The 23,661-nt window shown below is 46.1% G+C and overlaps 1 protein-coding gene across 2 annotated transcripts; it reads right to left on the reverse strand.

The window, feature by feature from the left end:
• Positions 1 to 1,558: 1,558 nt before the first annotated feature.
• dcbld2 (discoidin, CUB and LCCL domain containing 2) lies at positions 1,559 to 22,466 on the reverse strand. 2 transcript variants are annotated; one of them, XM_042334680.1, is made up of 13 exons: positions 22,164 to 22,466; positions 21,256 to 21,307; positions 19,310 to 19,382; positions 16,500 to 16,633; positions 14,153 to 14,193; positions 12,990 to 13,205; positions 11,760 to 11,884; positions 10,831 to 10,987; positions 9,362 to 9,481; positions 6,257 to 6,350; positions 5,092 to 5,141; positions 3,586 to 3,723; positions 1,559 to 2,059 (listed from the first exon to the last, which is right to left on the reverse strand). In XM_042334680.1, exons 1-13 carry the CDS (start codon positions 22,273 to 22,275, stop codon positions 1,623 to 1,625), a joined length of 1,749 nt encoding a protein of 582 aa, XP_042190614.1. In that variant the 5' UTR covers positions 22,276 to 22,466; the 3' UTR covers positions 1,559 to 1,622. The 2 variants fall into 2 exon arrangements, with proteins under 2 accessions (XP_042190614.1, XP_042190615.1); XM_042334681.1 differs by lacking the exons at positions 21,256 to 21,307; positions 22,164 to 22,466 and having other exon boundaries at positions 16,535 to 16,633; positions 19,310 to 19,378.
• Between the last annotated feature and the right edge of the window lie 1,195 nt (positions 22,467 to 23,661).

Raw genomic sequence — 23,661 nt, forward strand, 5'->3', positions numbered from 1 at the left:
AGATAGTACCATTTAAAACATTTCCAACACAAAGATCAGGTTTTCAGCAATATCAGCACATTCCCTTCCTGTTCCTACTCCCTCTCCCCCAGCAGTAAAACACAGGACGGTAATGCTTTTTTTAAAAAAAAACGTAGCGTTGTGTCAGCCCAATTATAAAATATCCTCCATGTGTGAGTAAGGCATTCCAAGTGATCCAATTCAGCTGCAAATATACATGTGGGGGTGAACTCTGACCACCAAGGTGCTGAATCAGGGCGATTTACACTCGAATTGGAGCTGGAGTGGTCCAGCGCGGCGCTGGCTGGCCCCAGCGTTAGATAATGGATTTCCTGAAGATTTAACGCGCAGCTGTCAAAGAGCTCTGTTCGGGGAATAGCCGGTCTGAGCCACTAAAACTTCGCTGGCACCACCCTGCAAATGCTCTGACCGACACACACAGGGAAGCGCTCACAATGCACGCATCGCATCCGCTCTGCTCGAGGGAGAAAACCCATTTCACGGTCCTGTCTGTCTGAAAGCAGACAATTCACAGCCCTTTACTTCAAGGTTCATTAAGTGAACCCTCCCCAATCCCACCCCCACCGCCCCCACTTCCTTCCTACAGTCCGAAATTTCTGTTGACTATTGCCTTAAGAGCATTGTCTGAAAAGTTAATGTTGTTAGGAAGGTTCTTAAAGTCTTTGGCTTCAAGTTGGAAGCCGGATTTTATGGTAGATTTGAAGAATACATTTTAAGATAATGGTCTTAATGCTAACACAGCAAGAAATTTCAGGCCTCTGAGTGGTATGGAAAGAAGTTAGAGCTACGATGGGCCTGTGTGCGTGGGTGTGTGGGGAGGAATCCCAGACAGCATTAGGTGCATCGCCTTTGGCAATGTTGACCAGTAATAATGTTTCCCACCGTTATAACCTCACCTCCTCAAAGTCTGTATATGCGTCCTGGAACTTTCAACCCACCCAAAACCTAATTAAGTCCGATGCTTTGTAAGAAGGTTTAAAGGCGAATCCCAAGCTAATTTTCTGGATCAATGCTAACCACTGGATATCACACAACGGTGCTGTGGAAAGATGACCACGAGAAGTAGTTACGAAACGCATTGGAGGTTTGGATCTGAGTCAGATTCAACACTGACTGTTATTATTATTTTCTTCATTTGATACAGTGCCTCATCACGTCATTGAGGCGTCTCAAAACGCTTCGCAGGAGAGGTATACTGTAAAGTGAATCGAATGTGTATTTTGTGGGTGAAATGCTTCTCAACTCAATTGAAACCGTTCTCGACTCGTTCCCCTCCCCCGGGGACCAGCAGACATTAAAACACTAACTAGCAGGAGTCGCTCTCTGCATCGCAGGCGCATGCTTGGAAGGCAACGATTCCACGAAGTCTCCTCCACGTTCCGCGCGTGGCAGACAGTGAGACGACCGTCAGAACGTAACACCATATTATGTTGGACGCGCCTTTCCTTTGCCGCGCAGTCAAGTGGGCTTAAAACTCTCTTGTCTCTTCTCCTCACCCCCTTCCACCACCCTCCCACCAAACACCCCCCATTATCTCTCCCACTCCCCACCACACTAGAGTGAATTGGGATGGTGGGGTGGGTGGGGAAACTCGTCTCCATTCAGCCAGTGTCTGCCACCGTCGTGGCCTGGGGGAGGCTTTGTGGTACCTGGTACGTTAGTTGCTCCTCAGTCACCGAAGCTACTGTTCCTTTGGGTGTGTCATACTGTGCCTGGCCAGGAGGGGCTGGCTCGATGGTGGGCGACGCTGGGCTCGGGCTCACCACAGAGACCCCTGCGGACTTAAAACTGGAGGCCACAACGGGCCCCAAGCCTCCCGAAGGGTAACCCGCGATTTCCATGACAATGGGAGTGGCGTACTCGGGGCTGGAGACCGGCAAGGGCTCGGCGTACGCGTGGTAGATTTCTGTGCCGGGGGCATCGTAGCGGCAGTCCCCATCCGGGTCGGTGTAGCCGGCTTCGGGGTCTTCCTCCGGCTTGAAAGTGGATCTCTGTCTCAGCGTGCCCACCACTCTGGCTACTAAAGGCTGAGCGTACTCTGTGGGCACAGGAAGGAAGAGCTCGTGCTTGTTTACAGGGACTCACCCCGGACATTCGCGGCGCTTCAGTTGCTCAACAGCGTCAAATTGGAGAAGCGCCTCGGAGCAAGGGTCGGAGCAAGGGATAAAGGGGGAGGGGTTTGAGGAGACCATAGGCACAGGCAGAGAGGTAGATTGTAAAATGGGATTTTAAGACAGGCGGAAAGGCAGAAGCAGGCAGAAGCAATGATCTGAAAGGCGCTACACAAATGCAATTTGTTGTTGTTGATATCTCAAATGCAATTATTATTATTGATGATAATATTGTTATTAATAATATTAATTTGAATGAGCCTTTAGAAAGGGGGTTAGAAACGCCTACCAAAATTTGAAATGAAGAATTCAGTCCACGATTCTGTGGAATCTAAAATTTTAAGACAAAACTGTCTCACAGGCCAAGGCTGGGTGGCATTTCAGGCCAACAAAGGGTCAGGGCACAAACATCAAAAGTAGAGAGGGCAAGAAGCACCATTTTAAGAGCACTGTTGTGACAATCCCCAAAAATTCAGATGTTCGGAGTTAAAAAAATATACTGCCGCATTATAAGTTAAACAGCGTCAGATTTCCCCCAGATTAAAGCTAGCAGTGGAACAACAGAGAAAACCGAAGAGAGTCAGCTAGTGGGCTCTAAGCAAACTCGAGTAGGACAGCCTGGATGTGAGAGGGTACATTGTATATATTAATAATCGTTGCATTTGATATAGTATCTTATCACGGCGTCGAATGTCTCAAAGCTCTTCACAGAATATACTGTGAATCGACTGTATATTTTGTGGGGGAAACACGGCAGCCAAATGCGCACAGCAGTGTCCCACCAACAATCGTGGATTGAGTGACCAATCCCTTCGTTTTTGAAGGGATTATTACCCCTGGAAAGCGATCTGCTAATTGACGAACAACTGGGTTCCTACTTGCTGCTAAATAAACAAAAACGCCTTTTGGAAACCTAGAAAGAAACCAAAGAAAAAAGGAAGCCAGTGTCTGAGCGAATGATGCCAAATCAGTTTGCAGCTCTGATTGCAGCCCAGACCCCAGCGTGTTACACTCACGGCAGCGCTGGTTCTTAAGAGTTCCAAGCTGTACAACACCAAATTACACTTGTAAAGCGCCTTTCCCATCAGGAGGACGTCCCAAGGCGCTGGACAGTCAAGGATCCGCACCCGAGCTAGTGGTTGGGATCAGGAGGGGTGGAGTGTAGGGGTAGGAGCGTGACTGAAGGCACGGTCGAAGAGAGAGTCTTGAGATGGGTCTTGAAGGAGGCAAGGGAGGGGGGGGTGGGGCGAGGGACTGTGGGATGGAGTTCCAGAGGGTGGAGGCAGAGAGGCTGAAGGCCACCCGGTCAATGGTGGGGCTGGCAAGGTGAAAGACGTGAAACAGGCCGGAGCCTGCTGAGCGGAAGGAACAGACAGGTTGGGTAGAGTCTTAGGAGGTAATGGAGGTAGGGATGAGCAAGGCTGTGGGCCTTAAAGGTATAACCCACAGGTACCTGCGGGTTCTGTCTGGATCAGCTTGCCGACGTCTCTGGCTCGCAGGCGGCTCATCTCGCTGCTGGTGTAGCGCACGTCGCTTTCCTCGGGCTCCGCCGTTTTGGCCGGTAAAAACTGCTTCATTCCCTTCCACCAGCCTGCGAGTGACACAATATCTGATTAGTTACACATGCACTCAGAGGAACAGCCAAGCATGAAGCCTAACAGGGGGCACAGAGGCCACGTTTTGTAAGATTCAAAGAAAAAAAAGTTCTGTTCAGCTTCCAGGCATCGTTTTTGACCATAAGATGTCCTGATTCTAATTGAGATCATCAAAAGGAGACATACATTGACACCTACTAGATCAGAACCAGCTCGCTAACCTTATACAGACCGATCGCACTCCCGACCTGGAACACTACCTAGGGGAGGCAACGGATTTGGAAACGCAAAGATCTCAGTCCAGTTCCAAGCTGGCACACATTGTAGAAGCATTTTTGTCTGGTTTGCATATTTGGCTTGCAAATGCAATAGTCTCATACCATTAGAATTTTATCTTAGCTTCTTAACCAACAGATATTTTGTCTGAACGCTATATAGTAATAAATCTCAGCTACGTGGTACTACATAAGTAATGCAGCGGCAATGCTCTGTGCACACAGCTTTGAGTGACTCACTGATCAGCTTATCCAAATGTACAGGAAGCAAATGACAAAGAGACTCTCGCCGATTACTCAGCAAAAATATCTTCAGAGCCAAAAAGGAGCCATAATAATCCTTGCATTTGATATAGCGCTGTGGAAAGTGTGGGAATGTTGTTCATCTTTGGGCAATGTTGTTCATCTTTGGGCAATCGCAAAAGTTACAGAATAAGCAAAGGCAATGAGACAAAACATGTTTTCGCATTTGGTGTAAGCTCAGCTTTGTTTTGGTTTGCAACTATCAATGTATATGTTATTGTGCTAAGGAACCCGGGACCCATATCTCTTTTTCTGAAAGAAACAGACATCCAATTATGGGAAAATGGAACCTGTATAAAAGTCAGATGTTATTTTTATCTGGTGTGCAGTGTGGGGAGCAGTATCTTGAGAGAGTTGTTGCTACCGCTCTGCACCTCATATATGAAATAAAGCGTTTTTTGGATGTTTACCGCACTGACTCCGTGTTGAGTTTTTCAGGTCTTTAAGAGCAATCGCACATCGCAATTTGGATTTTAACAGCGCCTTATCGCGTCGTCGAGACGTCTCAAAGCACTTCACAGAATATACTGCAAAGTTTAGTGACTGTATATTCTGTGGGCAAAACGAGGCAGCCAATTGCGCACAGCAGTGTCCCACAAACAGTCATGGATTGAGTGAGCACATTATTTTTTTATTATTATTTTCCTGGCTAAGTGCACGGGCAGTCCATTGTAAGCGGCAACTTTCTTCCTCAGATATGTAGTGGGATAGTTAAGGAGTTAAACTGGATAACATATTGTGTACCAATTTGACATGAGATCTGAAGGGGCCCAAGGCCTCATTTACCTGCTCGGTCCCAGTAGGGCAGATTGTAAGTCCCAGCCACAGTCTTCTTTCTGTAATGAAAATACCTTCTGTTAACATTTTTACAGAGCGGACAAAATACAGTGCAGACCATTCACACATCACCATGCACAAGAGGAGACACATGCACAAAATCACAGAGTAATTACATTACGGTCAATTGAACACACATACACACCGCAGGATGGGACGCATATACACACATACACACACACACACATATAACCCTCCCCCGCAACGCCTCCCCCCCCAAAACACACACATCCAATAAAAACACACGCACAACATCCCACCCCCAAAAAACAAGCCTCAAAACAAAAAAACACACACCAAACCCCCCAACCCCAAAAACAAACTCACACAAATCCCATCCCCCAAAAAACATTCCCACAAAAATCAGCCTTCCCCAAAAAGATACATCCAACCCCCCCAAAAAAATCCACATACAAAACACCCATCCACAACCCCCACCCACCCAAAAAACATCTACCACCCAAAAGCACAAAAAAAACACATGTGCACCCAAAAAAAGCCCGCACACATACATTCAAACGTGCACCTAATTAATAAAATGTTTACACAAGGTTTTCACAACTTGTGCAGTAGAAACCTCCATGATAATCCCAGTGGATAATGCATACAATACAAACCTCCCAAACTATTTGTTTTTATTCACATTTTTATATTTGGCCTAATGTGCACCAAGATAATCTGTCAGAAAAAAGCAATCACCAATCATGGCCTATGCTCCCGACACAATTCAATGGCATTGACGATAACACACGTGACATTTATATCTCATTCTTGCCAACAAATTCACCCACTATCGGAGGCAGTCTGTGATGAGGGTAATAATAATATTCCTTGCATTTGATGTAGCGCCTTATCACGTCTTCGAGACGTTTCAAAGCGCTTCACAGAATATACTGCAAAGTGAATAGCCTGTATATTTTGTGGGCGATATGTGGCAGCCAATTGTGCACAGCAGTGTCCCACAAACAGCTGTGGATTGAGTGACCATATTATTATTATTATTATTATCAACATTTCATAAAGGGATTATTACCCTCAAAAAGGAGTTTGGGTAGCTAAACTCTGGCAGATTACAGTAACCAAGTCCCTGCTCCATGACTGCCCAATCACTCACCTGTTTCTCCAGTGCCAGGCACACACGAGGACCAGGATAAGTGTGGTGAGCACCGTGACTAACACAGGCACCAGGACAGCTGCCAACGCCACATCTGAAACCCATTGAAGACAGCTGCAGTTCAGTAAAAGCCAAGTAACAGACGAAGTTTGATTCAGGCAGGAAAACCCCCATCGGGCCAATAGTCTCAGATTTCTGTGTGCGAAACTGAGGGCTTTGTGTTTGTAAATACTGTTTTAAGACCCTAGCGAACTTTTGCAAAAAAAAGTTACAGTCATAACAATTGCCCTGCAGTGCAACTCAGAACCTTCAATAACACAAGCTCCATTTCAACACATCTGCATACATTTCAGACAATTGCATCCACACATGCACACTCTTGTGTTATGTGACAATATTTTATAGGATTATACTGTGAATCTGCCCTTGTGGCTGTAACCTCAATTACTGGAGCACTAAGAGGACATTCTCAGGCTCTCATAAATACGGCATGTACTTCTGCGTGACATTTTGCTCTTTCCCCAAGCTTCTAGAACCGATTCCACACACACAAGCAATTTTATAACATGATCCAAATCTGTCTTGCTCCACGTTTCATTTCTCTTCAGGCTGCTTGTTGGTCAAGCTAAAAGATTTCCCCTCAATAAACCTCACAGTAAAAACTTTTAGCTTGACCAGCAGCCTGAAGAGAAATGAAGCCTCTTAAAAATCAAGCTTGTGCAGAAGATTGGAATTCTGTTTTAAATTGGAAGTTGCTTTTTTTTTTGCACAGGAAAGAAAAGAAAACAAAGAAATGGAGGACTTAACAGCCGCTAAACCAGGACTGAATTTAAGAATCCAAATTAAGACTGGATTTTTAAAAGTTTTCCGAAACTCTGCAGGATTTTTAACTTTCAAAAGACATTGAGGCTCAGACCACATTAGGACAGTGTAACTCTGTTGATTTGCCTTGGGAGAGAAACTGAACAATGCGAGTTCCTCTGGTGGGATGAGCAGAGGGAGGCAACACGAGATGACAGGAATAACAACAAACAACAAATTACATCCGGGTTGTTGGGATCTGGAATGCATTGCCTGAAAGGCTGGTGGAAGCCGATACGATAACAACTTTCGAGAGAAGTAGATAGATATTTGGGAAGGACAAATTTGCAGGGCTATGGGGAGAGCGCGGGGGAGTGGGACTAATTTGGATAGCTCTTTCAAAGAGTCGGCACGGACACGATGGGCCGAATGGCCTCCTTCTGTGCTGTATAATTCTATGATTGACGCTTTCACATTGGGAGGACATCCCAAGACAGTAGTCAGGGTAGAAAGTTTCATTGCATTTATCCCTAGAACTGAGGAGACATCACAGAATATCTGAAATAACATCAATGCTCTGTAGGAGTGTACTCTCTAGCAACCCTGACTCAGCAACGGTTAATAATAATCCTTGCATTTGATATAGTGCCTTATCAAGTCATTGAGATGTCTCAAAGCATTTTGCAGGATATACTATGTATTTTGTGGGTGAAACGTGACAGCCAGTTACACACAGCAATGTCCCTCAAACAGTGAGTGTTGATTCGGTGTCTACCCTGCTCTGTTGTGCTGATCAGACCAGCTGGGATTCTAAACGACCATCGATAATAAAACCAGACTTTTTTGTCAATTTCATCCCTTGGACTCATTTTCGGCTGAGCCACAGCGGGGCCCTCTGCATAAAACCATCAAAAACACTCAATTTTGTTGTCAAGAGCGATTCCATTGGCAGAACGGAATTCAATGCATGCAACTACTATCCACGATTCAATAATAAATTTGAAAGGACGAGCCTTGACAGGTTTTAATTTTAAAACCTTTTAAAAGTAGCCCTGTGTCTGCAGCAAGCGAGGCTGGGTTAAACCAGGTCACCCCAATGACTGATTCCAGGTCCCTATTTCTTCTGGATGCCAGTTCGAGCATAATAATAATCCTTGCATTTGATATAACGTCTTATCATGACTTCGAGACGTCTCAAAGCGCTTCACAGAATATACTGTGAAGTGAATTGACTGTATATTTTGTGGGCAAAACGAGGCAGCCAATCACGCACAGCAGCGTTCCACAAACAGTCATGGACTGACCAATTTATTATTTTTTTTTTTGAAGGAATTAATACCCCTAGGAAAGCAATCCGCCAATCAACTAATGACCGGGTTCCCAGTTACTGCTTAGGTAAACAAGAGATGTATGGAGTAAGGAAACTTGCCCAACGTTTTGCCCTGCCGGGAATCAAACCCAGGTCTCTCGCTGGTGAGGCGAGCGCTCTAAGCTGCAGGACTCCATAACATAATCAGTCTGGGTGCTGTTCTCTGGTCTGCTGATTTGTCTTGAGAGAGACTAAACTCTTGTTTAGTCCCCTAACTTTAGGATGAAGTTCCCCCCAAAGGCAAGTGATACACGTGGTGTGGTATCAAACCATTGGAGAACTTAATCTATAGACACCCGATTCAGACCCTGGACTGCACCAAGAGTGTTCAATATCAAATGCAAGGATTATTATTAATGTCAGCAAGGGAAGCGCGGTTGGCTACAGTTTGAGGTCAATGGCATATGAGCGGGCAGGCAGAAATTTAGTCAGTGTTGCTGGGAGCGGGGTGGGGGGGGGGTGTGTGGGGGGTGGTCAGGCAGGATCGGCCAATGGTCGAGCAGTCTACTGATGCTCATTTCGCACGTCAAAGAGATTTGTTTTTTAAAAAAGATGTCTTTTTTTAAAAAAAGCAGAAGCAGAGGGAAAACTGACTTGAAAGATCACCCACTGAGGTCACCTTGTTGACGATGCATGATTTAGCGACAGTTTAACACAGGGAAGGAGGCTGGCAACAAGGCGGGACTTTTCACGGTCCGACACGCCTCGTATCGTGAGTCGTCTCATTTTATAAAATTAGGCTGAATCGCAACATCTCCTTGCTGTTCTGTCAGGATTGCCGTTCCTACGAGTTCCTCTAAGTCACTTCAGCTCTTACGCCCTTTTAAGTCACTTGTGCTCTTTTACTTTGATTGCTAGCTAATCCCTCCCCCAGAAGCTAAACTGATACGATAGCGGCTGATGAATCAGACCATCAAGACAAGGCTAGTCTTTACCTTTAGTTACATTTGACTTCACTGAGGTGTTCTTGACATCCGGCGTGAACGTGGTTTCAATCAGCGTCAGAGGGATTTCCGTGCTGAGTGGAGGAGGCACAGACTGTGACGGAGCCCGAACTGCAAAACAAATCCTCTCAAATGATCCTTTGATGCATAAGGATATTTATCTGCCAATTCTCTCTTCTACCAAAGGCATTGGATTTGTTTTTTCTCATCCCCCCCGTCCTCTTCATCAGAGAATCTGAACCATATGTATGCCACCTACACATGGAGATTTTCCTGAGCACTCTCTCCCCATTTCTGTCTCCCTCCCTGGAGGGATGCACCCTGGAGACCCCAGAGTGTTCTGGAGTTTAGCCAGCTCAAACCACATACCTTGCCATTAAAACAACTAACTGCCAAGCTCCCAATTGTTCGTCCAACTGGGACAACTCTACCCGTTAGGGTTTTGACTTGCAGGGATAATAGGAGCTGAGTGGGAAGAATCGATGCTCCCCAGTGACTGGGAAGGACAATCGTTTCTACATCTATAGCTTTCTGGGGCAATGCAATCCACGCTCCCAAAGGCCTTTGAGTGAAGGAATGTTTTCCCGAACAACGTCTAACCATTTCAGTTCTCATTTTAAGATTATGCCTTGTTCTGGGATCAGCTCTTTTAGTGCATAGAGCAGTCATTGGAATTATACATGATTTAAATAAAAAAAAACTCTGCATTTCTTCCGTTACATGTGTGATATGGAGCCAGATGCAGCAAACCCTCATCTCCAGTGACCACTTCTGGAATGAACCTCAGACAGACTTCAGACAGCTGGCAGCATGGGCGACCACACTTCGCCAGTTCCATTCTTACCCTCCTGAGGACCACTACAAAGAAAAACCTCACACAAACACTTCAAACAAAGCAAGGAAAACGAGCGCCAGCCAAACTAAATCCTGTCTAGTCTTTCCAAACAGACGGACGTTTCTGTGCGCACAGCTAACTGGATCCAAGATCTGCCTGTATGATTCACGCCTCTGAAACAAGTCCTTCTTCAGTAAAATCACTTGGCGGGTTACTATAGCAACAATAATCCTTGCATTTGATACAGCGTCTTTCATGTCGGGAGAATGTCTCAAAGCGCTTCACACTGTTTACTACAAAATGTAGTGACTGTGTATTTTGTAGCTGAATGCTGCAGCTAATTTGTGCGCAACTATGTCCCAAAAGCAGCACGAAGTGAACAACCAGTTTTAACTGGGCAATTGTTGGCCAGGACACCGGGAGAAACTAGCTTCTCTTTCCGAGTAAAGGATTAGTTATTGGCTAGATTGTGAAACTCTCTCCCTCAATCCCTCCCGCTAGCACCCCCACGCCTTCCCCTTTTCAGACCACGCTTTGAAGAGATTCCTCTTCAACCGTGCTTGGGGTCACTTCCTCCCTCCCCCCTCCCACCCCACCCCCAGCTCGGAGTTTGCTGCCACCTTACCCAAGGAGAGTTGGGCAGGCTGACAGCCCAGGAGCTCCACCTTCAGTGCTGCCTTCTGATGCCACTGCACTGGAATGATGCGGATGTACCGGGCCAGAATAGGTGGGATGAAATTGTTCCGTACCTCCTGGTAATTATTAGCGTTTCCTTGGAATATCTGTGGATATATTACAGAGTGAAATTAACATTATTTTATTTCCCCTCCTTTGTGACATTCGCTGTTCTTTGGTTGGAAAAATTTGAACACGGCAGCCAAGCTGTGCACAACGACGTCCCACAAACAGCCATGACAACGAATGACCCCAATAGTAGTTTATTGACCTACTAGGAGGAACCTTTTCATGCAGAGAGTGGTGAGAATGTGGAGCTCGCTGCCGGAAGCTGTGGTTAAATCAAAAAGCTTCAATGTGTTCGAAAGAAAACTTAATGTATATAACAAGGAAAAGGGGAATAGAGGGGTGAAAGTGAGGGGAATAGAGAGGTGAAAGTGAGGGGAATAGAGTGGTGTAGGTGAGGGGAATAGAGGGGTGTAGGTGAGGGGAATAGAGGGGTGGAGGTGAGGGGAATAGAGGGGCAGACATACTACATATGAAGTATGAAGACCAACAGACAAGTTAGGCTGTCCATTCACATTTTCTAGAAAGAGGTAGATAGATATTTGTTAGGTCAGGGTATTAAAGGATATGGGGCAAAGGGGAATAACTGGACTTGAGTTATAGATCAGCCATGATCTTATAAAACGGTGGCACAGGCTCGAGGGGCTGAATATCCTACTCCTGTTTCTATGTTGCTAAGCCAAGTGGTCTGTTTCTGTGCATTATCACTATGAAAGTCGTCACAAATTAGACCCCAAAAAGAAGTAAAGAAGGAACTGGACTCTGAGAATGCATAAAAGACAGGTGACCGAACCTCATTTTGAATGCACTGACCTTGCCCTGATCACCGTTGGCTTCTCTGTACATCTTCCATTTCTGCTTATCATCCCTGTAGAGGATCCGATATGCCGAGATGTAAAAGGAGTATTCACCCAGCGTGGAACCTGTAGTTATTATACCTGGGGAGCGAAACAGCACATCTGAGGAAGGAGCCTCTGAGTGTGTGGACTTTTTCCCATCTCTCTATTCTATGCGCACATTATATCGAAAAGAATTTAACTCGAGCACAAAAGTTAGCTTGTGCCATCTGGTTTTGCCATCACGTGCCTCTCAGCTTCACTGCCGTTCAAAACAAATTAAAGACCCAGAGAGAGGACTTCGCATTTTGCTTTCTTTGTGAACTTTGCGAATTCCACACAAAAACGAAAGCCACTAAACTTTACAGTATATTTGGGACGAACTCCCAATGCAAAAGGCATTATGTCAAATGTAAGGACTATTTTTCTAGCACCGTATCACATTGAAACATCTGAAAAGCGTTTCACAAGTAATTATTGTCAAGTGAAGTGGCTTTTTAAAAAAAAGTAGACAAATTCTGCCCATGAGGTACCTCAAAGTAGTGAATGACCAATTTTATTTAGGGGCTTGATTGCTGGCCAGGGCAACAGGAGAAACTCCCTTCTCTTTTCATAGTGCCTTGCCTTCATAGTCCTCTAAGGTTCACCTGAACAGGCTGATGTGACCTCTGTTCAGTGTCTCATCTGTAAGACTGCATCTCCAACAATGTACTGTTAACCTGAACTGCACTGGAATGTCAGCCAAGACCTGACACGGGACTTGAACCCATAACCTTCTGACCCAGAAAGGTCTCTTTTCAAATTGTTAAACGTCCTCAGACACTGCCCCACGTGGAGGGCGCTATATAAATACAAGTTGTTGCTACTAATAGGATCTTTAATGTCGCCACATGAAGAAGCTGTCTCTTTTGGGAATAATGACTATTAACCTGAACTCTCACAACACTCCCACCCTCCTTGATAGGATACTAATATCTTATACTAAGACTATTCCTTGTATTGGGTACGGCACCTTATCGTGTCTCAAAGTGCTTCACAGGATATATCACGAAGTGTAGTGACTGCGTGTTTGTAGGCAAAATTTGCACTTTCACAGCGCTCTTCACCTTGGATAAGGTCTCGGAGTTTGCAGGGGTCAGAAATGCTAACAACTGCGCGTTTATACAGCACCTTTCACGTTGGGCGGATTTCTGAAATGGCAGCTTACCAGTTATTCGCTTCTCTTTCTTCAGGTCGATTTGCAGCCACTGGTGTTCGTCAGTGAGACACGCAGCCCAAGGCGAGCCTTGCTGTTTCAGACGAGCCTTTTCTGGGCCCCAGACGTGGAACTGGCCTGACGAATCGTGCCACTGCAGAGCGGAGGAGGCGGTGATCTGCCCGTCCCCAATGATGCCAGACTCCATGCCCAGAGTCCCATAGCAACCTACAGCAGCAGCAGTAGCAACACAATCAGATCATCACACTACACACTGGCTCCAGCGTTTCCACAGGCACTAGACCCATAAACATGCAAGTGATTCATAATAATAATCCTTGCATTTGATACAGTGCCTTATCTTACCCAGACGTCTCAAAGCGCTTCACAGAATATACTGTAAAGTGAATTGACTGTATATTGTGCAGGTGAAATGCAACAGCCAATTGCGCACAGCAGTGTCCCACAAACAGTCGTGGGTTGACTGACCTAATTATTATTGTTTGTTTATTTACTTCAAAGGCATTATTACCCCCCGGAAAGCAATCCGCCAACCTACTGGGTTCCTAATTATTGCCAGGTAAACAGAGAAGTTGAGTAAGGAAAATTGCGTGAGGTTTTGCCCCACCCGGGAATCAAACCCGGATTCTCTCGTTTGTGAGGCGAGTGCACTAGGCTGACTCATGCACAGTTTGAAACAAAAACAGAGAAAAGAAAGAACTTTGTCTCAAATCACTGTTGTGTTTCTCGTAGGCAAATGCCGCAGCAGTTTTTTGCACAGCAACGGCCCACAAATCACCTTGTGGCAAAAGCCCAATTAATCTGGCAGATTGTTGGTGAGGGCACTAGGCTGAAACTCTTAGTGTGCTTTTTTTTTTGGTGTTTTGTGTCACGTCCACCCGATCAATAGGTTTTAACGTTACATCCGACACCAGCAGCAATGCAGCGTCTCCCAGTACCGCTGCACTGGAGCATCAGGCTTGACTGTGAGCTCGAAGTCCCTTCGCTGAGGCGAGAGGGCTACCAACTGAGCCAGGCTGGCACACTGGATATGAGACAAGACCTTGCAAAAATGGGAATGAAAATAATGCAGTAAACCACAACAATGCTGCTGCCATGTTGAGCTCAGCAGCACACAACGCTACATACAGTGGCTCGGTTCATTGGACACTCACCGCTGGTCTTGAATGTAAACAGACTAGCTGACAAGGGTCCACTGTAAAATGAAGGAGAACAGTAATAGTGGGCAGCTCGAGACTGGTCAACTTTATTTACGCCTCCACTTTCTCCCTTGAAAATCCATTCCACACATTTATCGCTCTCTGCGTAAAGTAGTTACATCTTTGTTCACCTTCCCTCTTTTAAAGCTGTCCTTGCCTCTTTGTGACTATATTAAACATCTTGGTAGACATTCGTCTAGTTCTACCCTTTAGGATTGTGAATGCTTTAATAAGAGCGCTCCGAGAGCATCTATTCTTCAGTGGGAACATTCCCTGCTGCTTCACCTCTACTAACTCTGCGTCTGATTCAGAGTTTGAGAGAGAAAAGGAGACAGACAGACAAACAGAGAAACTGGTAGAGAGAGAAAAAAGAGAAAGTCAGAGAGAAGCAGGAAAGAAACAGAAAACACTGTACAAGGTGGAGGGAGAAAAAGGGAAAGAGGAGAGGACTGGTATTTTGTGTGTGGAGGAGTGGAAGAAGACAGAGATAAAGAGGGAAAGAGAATGGTTAGCACTGTGTGGTACTATAGTGGCAATATAAGTCCTGATGCAAGAAAAGTTTGGTTAGTACTGTACATTGCATTGCACTGGATATCCACACTCTTCATATCCACAATGGGGCTGGTCCCAATAAGTATGGATTGGTCTCTACTGTAGATATTTTACCTTCTGAAACTGCTTCTCTTACCCACACCAGATGGCGCTATTGTTGCTTGCAAAACCACTTCAGAACACAATCTCTCTCGTGTAATAAACTGACCTTAATTGTGGTCATAACAATAATAATACTTGCATTTGATATAGCGCCTTATCACGATGTCGAGACAGAATGTAGTGTAAAATGAACTGACTGTATACTTCATTGGTGAAACCCTCAAATCAACCGACAGGTTTAAGCCAGCGCAGCGAGTGTGCTAAATGATTAACAAGGTATAACCCTCGAAATAAAATCGAGTACTTGTGCAAACACTGGATATTCATTGGAGGAGGAAACAATAGGTTAAATGGCCTCCTCCCATGCCATAGATTGCTAAACAGTCATATTAATAATAATAGTTACATTTGATAGAGCACCTTAACAAGTTGTCAAGACCTCTCAAAACGCTATACAGGATTTACTGTGAAATGTGCAATTGTGTGCTTGTAGGCAAATGCAGCAACCAATTTGCGTGCTGTAATGTCCCACAAGCAGCCAATAAGTGACTGAACCAATTTCTATCTGGAGCATTGTTGGCCAGGACACTGGGGAGAAACTCCCTTCTCTTTTCAAATTGCTCCATGGAATCTTTAACGCCCATCTGAACAGGCGCAGACGGGGACTCACTTTAAACGTCTTATCCAACAGCCCACAACCTTGTGACTCAGAGGCAAGAGTGCAAGTAACTGAGCCAGTCCGATCCCTTCTATGGTTATTGGGAAAGCTACACAAAAGATGCCTTTTTAACCAGACTTGAAGCTAATTTGCTACTTTTTTTTCAGAGGGTGAAAACTAAATACAAAACTATTCAGAGTGGGGGTGGGGGGTTAAGTGGAGGGTAATCTGAGCACCTCCTTTAAACCAGTCGATAATTATCGATTAAATCCCTTCTGAACCAAAGGGATTTCAAAGTGATATGTCGCAAATTTACCCTTTTCTCCATAAAAGGACAAAGCACTGCACAGACTATTTACAGGCCAATACAGTCCGACCCCGTTATAAAGCGGTGTTTGGGAATGTTAAAATAACACCCCAAGTTATAATCAGGCATGTCTCAAAGGGCTTCACAGGATTTACTGCAAAGTGTAGTGACTGTATTTTGTAGACAGGCAGCAATACGTCACAAAACAGCCATGAAGTTTACAACCGATTTTATTTGGAGTGGGATTGTTGGCCAAGACATCAGGAGAAACTCCCTTCACTTTTCGAATAGTGCCGTGGGAACCTTTTAACATCTGGACAATGCAGAACATCCACCCCACCCGCCACCCCCTCGTATTGGGAGCATCAGCCAAGAATGAGTTTAAAAGTCCAGAGTTGGGGGCTTGAACCCACAACCCTCCAAACTCAAGAGGCGAGAGTGCTACCAACCCGAGCCATCTCATCCGAAGGACGTTACGTCCGACAATGCAGCAGCGATCATTGCCCCTGAGAGAGTTGGTCTGGACCTGTGTGACTGCGGTATGTACTGCAGGCCCAACGCATTTCACCACAAATCCGCAGTATACCGAGGCTGGCTATAACGGGGGGGGGGGGGTCAGACTGCAGCAGGCGGGTTAAACACATCTTTATCTACTGCCCTCCTGAAATGAACAACACACTTACAGTTTTGAGGAGACATTGTTTGCCAGGGTGCTTACGTATAACGGAATGCCTTTGCTGATGACCACGTTGATTCGGCCGCCCAGATAGTTCGAGACGACGCCAGCGTGAACGGCGGCCTTGCAGAGGAGGGAGGACTGAAAAAGGAAACCCAACATCAGTACTGCTTTTGCACAAATGTCTTACGCTAACTAGAAGAACACGGCATCGTTTTCAGAAGACAACATCACGCCAGTGTCACTTCGGAACAGGAATTGTGGAAGCGGGCTGTTTGATCAGTTGATCTAATCACAGCAGATCTTTTCATTTCACTGCCCCCCCACCATTTCCTTTAATACTCTTCCTTTCCACTCCCCAACCCCTCTGCTCCCTCCGGTTGATGTCCGACTCTGTTACTGTGAAGTGCTCCGAGATATTGCCCTATGCGAAGGGAGGGAGCGGGGGGGTGGGGGAGAGGTGGGGGGCTATATAAATCCAAGTTGTTGTTGTTCTCAGTCAGTCCATAGCCAGGATTTCCCAGTGCTTTAACTGCTGTTCAATTTCGCCCCGTCGTCTGCCTCATGAGAGTAATTACGCCACCTCCTCACAGCAGGGGATTCCTGATCAGGTCCAGGAGAGAACAGAACGGTGAAGGTGCGGCAACGAGGAGAGGCGTTGGAAGAAGGAATATTAATAATCCTTCCGATTGATGCAGACTCTTATCACATCACTGAAGGTTTACAAATATAATTTTGTTATTGTTGACAAAATGCTTCATAGGATTTACGGCAAAGTGTAGTGACTGTATTTGTGAGTGAACACCCAGAAAAGCTTTGAGGGAGTTCCTGTCTAGTCTTCACATCGATTCATTTGGAAGGAATTAAGCAGTCTCCAAATGAATTTGCTGGAGGCACTCCACAACCTCACCGAACCGAGGCATCGTCATATAATGACGTGACTGGTTTGGCATTTGATTAATTAAAAGCTCTGCATGGTCTCGGTATTCATTTCAATCTGCCCGACACGCCCTCTGCCTGGAATGTGTGAAGTAAGCACTGGAGAAGCCAGACTGCGATGACTGGGTGCCCTCCATCTTCACGGTCCCACTGACTCACACTTCCAGATGGCTGCAACCCAGCTGCTTCTCCGTATATTATCAGCTCTGTGGTAAAGGGCCTGATAAACCCCCCTCATCAAGAGAATAAGCTGCAGCTCAAACAGTTGTTCCACTCACCAGCTAACACCACTGCGCTTCCCACAACAACCAACCAGTCCAGCTGCACCTTACATCTAGGGAGGGAGCGAAAATCATCTGGGTCTAGACATTTAAGACTTTTTTTTTCTTTCTCTGTTTCTTCTTTCCCAACCTTGCAAATTTTTAGACAATTCTGAAATTCAGTCTTAATTTATCGAGCCTCTTTTTAGTAACTGCAGAAAAACGCCTTCAAAATTCTTAGGAATCGGCCAAACTTTCTGCGACTCCACTCCAAAGCTCTGAAATACGCTTCCTTTCCTCTATTGCTCCATCTCACCCCCCCCCCCCCCACTTCCAATCTTTCTTTCAATCCAGCATTAAAGCCTACCTCTCGACCGTCCCTATGGTCACTTTCTCGCTCTCTTGCTGCCTGATCCCCTCACTGTAAGGCCCTCAGAGATGTTATCTTATGTGAAAGGTCCTGTAAAACTGCAGGATGGACAGCGCACAATCCACAATCCCGTCACTCTCCGTGGGAGGACATTCCCGCCTGCCCTAGTCTTAACCCCCATCACACTAGTCTTTGCCAGGCTCCACTGGCTCCGAATCACCAAACGGATCGACTTCAAGATCCTCTCACTCCTTTTCAAATCACTTCATTCCCTCGAACCTCCCTACTTCTCTGACCTGCTTACCCCCCACTCCACCACCTGCTGCCTCCGCTCGGCTGCCTCTGGCCTCCTAATTGTCCCTCGTTCCCACCGCTCCACCCTCGTGGCCATGCCTTCAGTCATACACCCCGAAACTCTGGAACTCTCCCCCTCGATCCCTCCCTCTCCACCTTCAAATCCCGCCCAAGACCTTCCTTTTTGATTGTGCTTTCGGTCACCTCCCCACTCCCTTTCCCCTTGGCTTGTTGTTGTTATTGTAAACTAGGTTTGCTTTGCTTTTATTTTCCGATCATGTCCTCCCAGCAATAACCTCTGATCCAGCGAAGGGAGAAAGCCCCTCACTATCTGTCAGTTCCCTTCACAGTCTCAATCTTCCCCCTCAACCTCCTCTGGGGTCTAATTTACAACCCAAAATGGATGGAAAGTGCTCATTTGAGTTTCGAAAACTGATCCTGAAGAAGAAGGGAGTTTCTCCCGGTCTCCTGGCCAACAATCTCTCAGATTAAAATGAGTCAATTCACTTCATGGTTCTGGCTGTGGATCGTTGCTGGCAGCACTATTGCCTCTGAGTCAGAGGATTGTGGGTTTAAGCCCCAATTGGGGTTTTCAGCTCACAGTCCAGGCGGATGTTCCAATGCAATGATAGGGGAGCATTGTGTTTACAGAGGTGCCATCCATCAGGTGAGATATGAAGCCAAAGTTCTGCCTGTCTGTTCAAATGGACATTAAAGATTCCTTGGCATTATTTAAAGAGAGCAGGGAGTTTCTCCTGCTGTGCTAATCGAACAAGAATCCTCAAGATAAATTTGGACCTAGGTTTGCATATAAAGGCCTCCACATTTGCCAACAAAAAAAAATCACTAAACTTGGGGATGATTAGTGTAAAGGGCTGCGAGACATTCCGGGGTACAAGGTGCTACAAATAGAAAGTCTAGGTTTGTTCATTCTTTCTTTTTTTTTTTACTTACATCTCGATAGCCATGAGGGATGGTTCCAGAAATTTCACCAAATGGTGTCAGGCATCCAGCAGGGCAGTACTTGCTGAGAATGGGAAACATGAATCAACATCTCACAGGAAATGCACGAGCTTGTGATAGTCAGTGGACATCTGTGTTTGCGAGCATGTGCTACAATGTCTAAAGCATGCGCGCACAGTTTCTCTCTCTCTCTCTCTCACACACGCGCACACAGAGCTTGCATGGCCTGCTGGCTTCAGTTGAACAGAAGCCACTCAAATGAACCTGCACTACTGACACAATAAGGGTCAAACAGGTTCCTGGAAGTCAAGGTATAGAGTTCACCACAACGCCAACAACCTCACTGTTAAAAGACATTTACAAAGACGTGCAGTTCGGTACATTCTAACCCGTACACGTGTCTCATCAACGATGACGTTAGGTGGTACTTAACCACTGTCGAGCGCTCTGGGACTCTACCCTGCATGAGGGGTGCTGTGTAAATGCAAGTTGTTGTACTTTCTGCAGTACTGCTCAACACCAGCAGGGGCCGTTGGGAAAGTTTAATAATCCGTGCAGTTGATAAAGTTACCCATTTCTTCTTAAAAACAAACCAGACTGACTGGTAGATGTATGGCTCTGATTTTTGCCTATGAAATTTTCGGTGCCGCAGAATTGCAGATGATTTGTGCGCTGTGATCAGGCAGTGATCACTGCGAAGCAGACAGTGCTCACTGGTATGGTACGGAGTGCTGAGCAACTGCCAATCAAAAGCCCCCAAGGCAGAAGCACAAGAAGTTTAGGATGGCAAAGGGCAATTCCAGGACAGACGCCAGGATGTATTATGGATCCAGTGCGTAACTAGAGATTGTGACGTGGTTACCAGGAACGGTGGTCAAGGCCAGGAGGCTGGAATCATTTTAACAAAAAAAGGAACTCAATGCTGTAATGGGAAAACTGTATAGGGTGGAAGGATATGACCAAATGGGCCAAAGAGCCTTCTTGACCCAAACCTTTCCATTCTGATGCGATCGGCTCACTATTGCCCCTGTGTTGAGCAGAAGTTGATTATTATGCAACATCGAACAGCTCCTATTATACATTTATACATGCAGACCACGTACAAATGCAGGCCAAAATACGCAACGTGCAAACCCCGGGTTAATGGACTGTGTCAGGACAGGTTGGTTCTTAAAACAGGCTGCGTAATCCAGAACTTTTGCTCAGTTGTAACTGGAGACTTTCAATCCAAGTTCCACATGCAGCAGATTTCCAGGTTAACCAAAAAGAAAAGAACAAAACTCCACAAGTTCTCCTCACTCCCACCCCCCCAAAAAAAATACCTTACTCCCCCACTCTCCATTGTTTTCACTGCACATTTCTCCTATTCCTGATGATAACCTTACAACTCTTGTCAGTCTCAACCACTCTTCCTGTAACCCTTTTCTAGTCATTAGTTATAATAATCCTTGCCTTTGATATAGCGCCTTATCACATCTTCGAGACGTCTCAAAGCGCTTCACAGTCAATCCACTGTAAAGTGAATTGACTGTTTGTGAAACTCTGCTGTGCGCAATTGCGCACAGCAGAGTTTCACAAACAGTCGTGGATTGAGTGACCAAATTATTTTTTTTTGTAGGAATTATTATGCCCGGAAAAGTGATCCACCAATGACTAACAATCGAGTTCCTACTTACTGCTAGGTAAACAGACGTGTGGAGTAAGGAAAATTGCCTAAGGGGACCTCTCGCTTAGGATTGTTCGAACCACTAAGCTACAGGACTCCTCTGGGGCCATAATATTTCCTGGTGTCTGTCCTGAAATTGCCGTAAACACCACAATAAGGCCCAGGGAAAGGCCTGCACATCTATTTTTTGGGCGCTGAGATTTGAGGAACCAAGTTCCCGAAAGGAATTCCAGATTCTCGGCACCAACTGGCTCCCTGAGGCTTTCCTTACCTGACCTCAGGCTCTGAGAAGTGGCTCCCCTTGTCCAAGCAGGTAATGAAATCTGTGCAGAGGTGAACACAAAAACAAGAGTAATTGTAACATTGGAACGGTAGAAACCAGCCTTCATTGACTATGCAGTTTGTTTTCTTTTTGGAATAACTATACATATCTGAATTCCTACATCCACCTAGTCATAGCCAACAAGACCATTTTGTCATCAAGTTTAGAATTGCACACACACACCACACACAGCTATTAGGATATGGAATATTACTACCAACAACAGTGGTTCAACCAGAAAATCCACAGCGAGCTTTTAAAAGGGAATCAGATTAATAACAATGCTTGCATTTGATAGAACGCCTTTCATGTCAAGAGGACACCTCAAAGCGCTTCAAAGGATGTACTGGAAAGTGTAGTGACGGTGTATTTTGTAGGTGAAGTGGCAGGCAATTTGCGCACAGCAATGTTCCACAAACAGCCATGAAGTGCATTGACTAATTTCATCTGGTGTATTTGTTGGCTAGGGCTCCGGGAGAAACTCTCTTTTCAAATAGTGCCATGGGATCCTTAATGTCCACCTGAAGAGGCAGACGGGATCCCGGTTTAATATCGCATCCTAAGGATGGAAGCTCCAACAATGCCGCATGTCCCCTGGCACTGCGCTCGAGTGTCAGGCTTGACGACGTTCAAAATCCCAACATGGGGTTTGAACCCACAACCTTACTAACACACAGAAGCGAGTGTGCTACCTACTGAGCCAGTGCGACCACACAATCTGACCTTACTGATAACTTGTTCGCCCATGCATTCATCACCTCCCACCTTGACACTTCAAATGCCCTCTTCGCCGGTCTCCCCAGTTCCACCATGCACAGGATCCAGCCGATCCAAAAGCCCACCGCCCGCATACTCACCCACACTAAACCCCGTAACTCGATCACACCAGTTCCAGCCGGGCTCCACTGGCTCCCTATCACCGAACAGGTCGATTCCAAGATCCTCACACTCGTTTCCAAATCCCTTCATGCCCGAGCACCTCCCTAACTCTCAGACCTGCTTAATCCCCAACTCACAACCCGCTGTTTCTCTACTGGCTCTGGCCTCCTGCATGTCCTCGGGCCCTCCATTCCACCATTGGTGGCAGCAATTTCAACCTACTCTGCACTATTCCCCAAAACTCTGGAACACTTTTCCTCTATAACTCCACCTTGCCCCTTCCTTCCTCATCTTCATGTCGCGCCTGAAGACCGTCCTCTTCGACCGTGCCTATGGTCACCTCCCCCTCCTCCTGGCTCAGAGTCGTGCTCTGCCACTGTCAAGTGCTCTGGGATGCTTCCCTGGGTGCCGGGCGCTATATAAATGCGAGTTCTTGTTGATAACAGGGGAGAGGAATGTGACTAAGTTTGGAATACAGAGAATGCACCTCCCTGACACAACACCAGCCAGCTCATTACAGCATCGCTGAGCCTGTAACACTTAAAATAACCCATTACATACGTCAAGCTTTGAAGCAAGGAACAGTAAATTAATAGCTTTTAAGAGAGAAGCAGATAATTATTTGGAGAGGACAAGTTTGCAGGGCTATGGGGAGAGAGCGTGGGAGTGTGACTGATTTGGATAGCTCTTTTCAAAGAGCTGGCACAGACACGATGGGCTGAATGGCCTCCTTCTGTGCTGTATAATTCTATGATTCAGCAGATCCCAACACACTTTAATGTCTGGACTGTGAGCTGAAGCTCCCAAGTACTGGGGGGGAGAAGTGCTACATTGTCAGTGATGCCATTCTGTTCAGGTGAGGATTGAGCCCAGTTCACAGGCAAATATTGAGGATCTCACGACGCTGTTCGAAACAATGTTGACCTGAACACTGAGCCTGGTGTGGCCTTAATGGGGCTCATTCGGGTATCACAGCAACAACTTGCATTTATTCAGCACCCTTTACGCGGGGTAACGTCCCAGAGCGCTTGACAGTGATGGAGTCTGACTCCAGGTCAGGGAGAGAGGGAGTGGGGAGGTGATCGTAAGCACGATCAAAAAGGTCGTCTTGAAGCGAGATTTGAAAGTGGGGAGGGAGGGGTTAGGGCGGAGGGTTTGAGGGAAGGAGTTCCAGTACTTCGGGTGTAGTGGCTCAAAGCACAGCCGCCAATGGTGGAGCGGAGGGGGCAAGGGGCGAATAGGTAATGTAGAGGCTCGATACTTGCCAGAGGGAGGAACGGCAATTGGAAGACAAGTGACCTGGGCATCTTAAAGTAGCAGATACTTTGGAGTGGTGCAGGCCTTCAGTAGTGTTTGTTGAATGCAGTGTAATAAACCATGCCATTAATAATAGCGCTTTATCATGCCACCAAAACATCTCAAAGTGCTTCACAGGCTTTTACTATAAAGGTAGTGACTGCGTATTTTCTAGGCAGC

The sequence above is a fragment of the Callorhinchus milii genome, unplaced genomic scaffold (assembly GCF_018977255.1).
Source record: "Callorhinchus milii isolate IMCB2004 unplaced genomic scaffold, IMCB_Cmil_1.0 Scaffold4, whole genome shotgun sequence".
Classification (NCBI taxonomy): Eukaryota; Metazoa; Chordata; class Chondrichthyes; order Chimaeriformes; family Callorhinchidae; genus Callorhinchus; species Callorhinchus milii.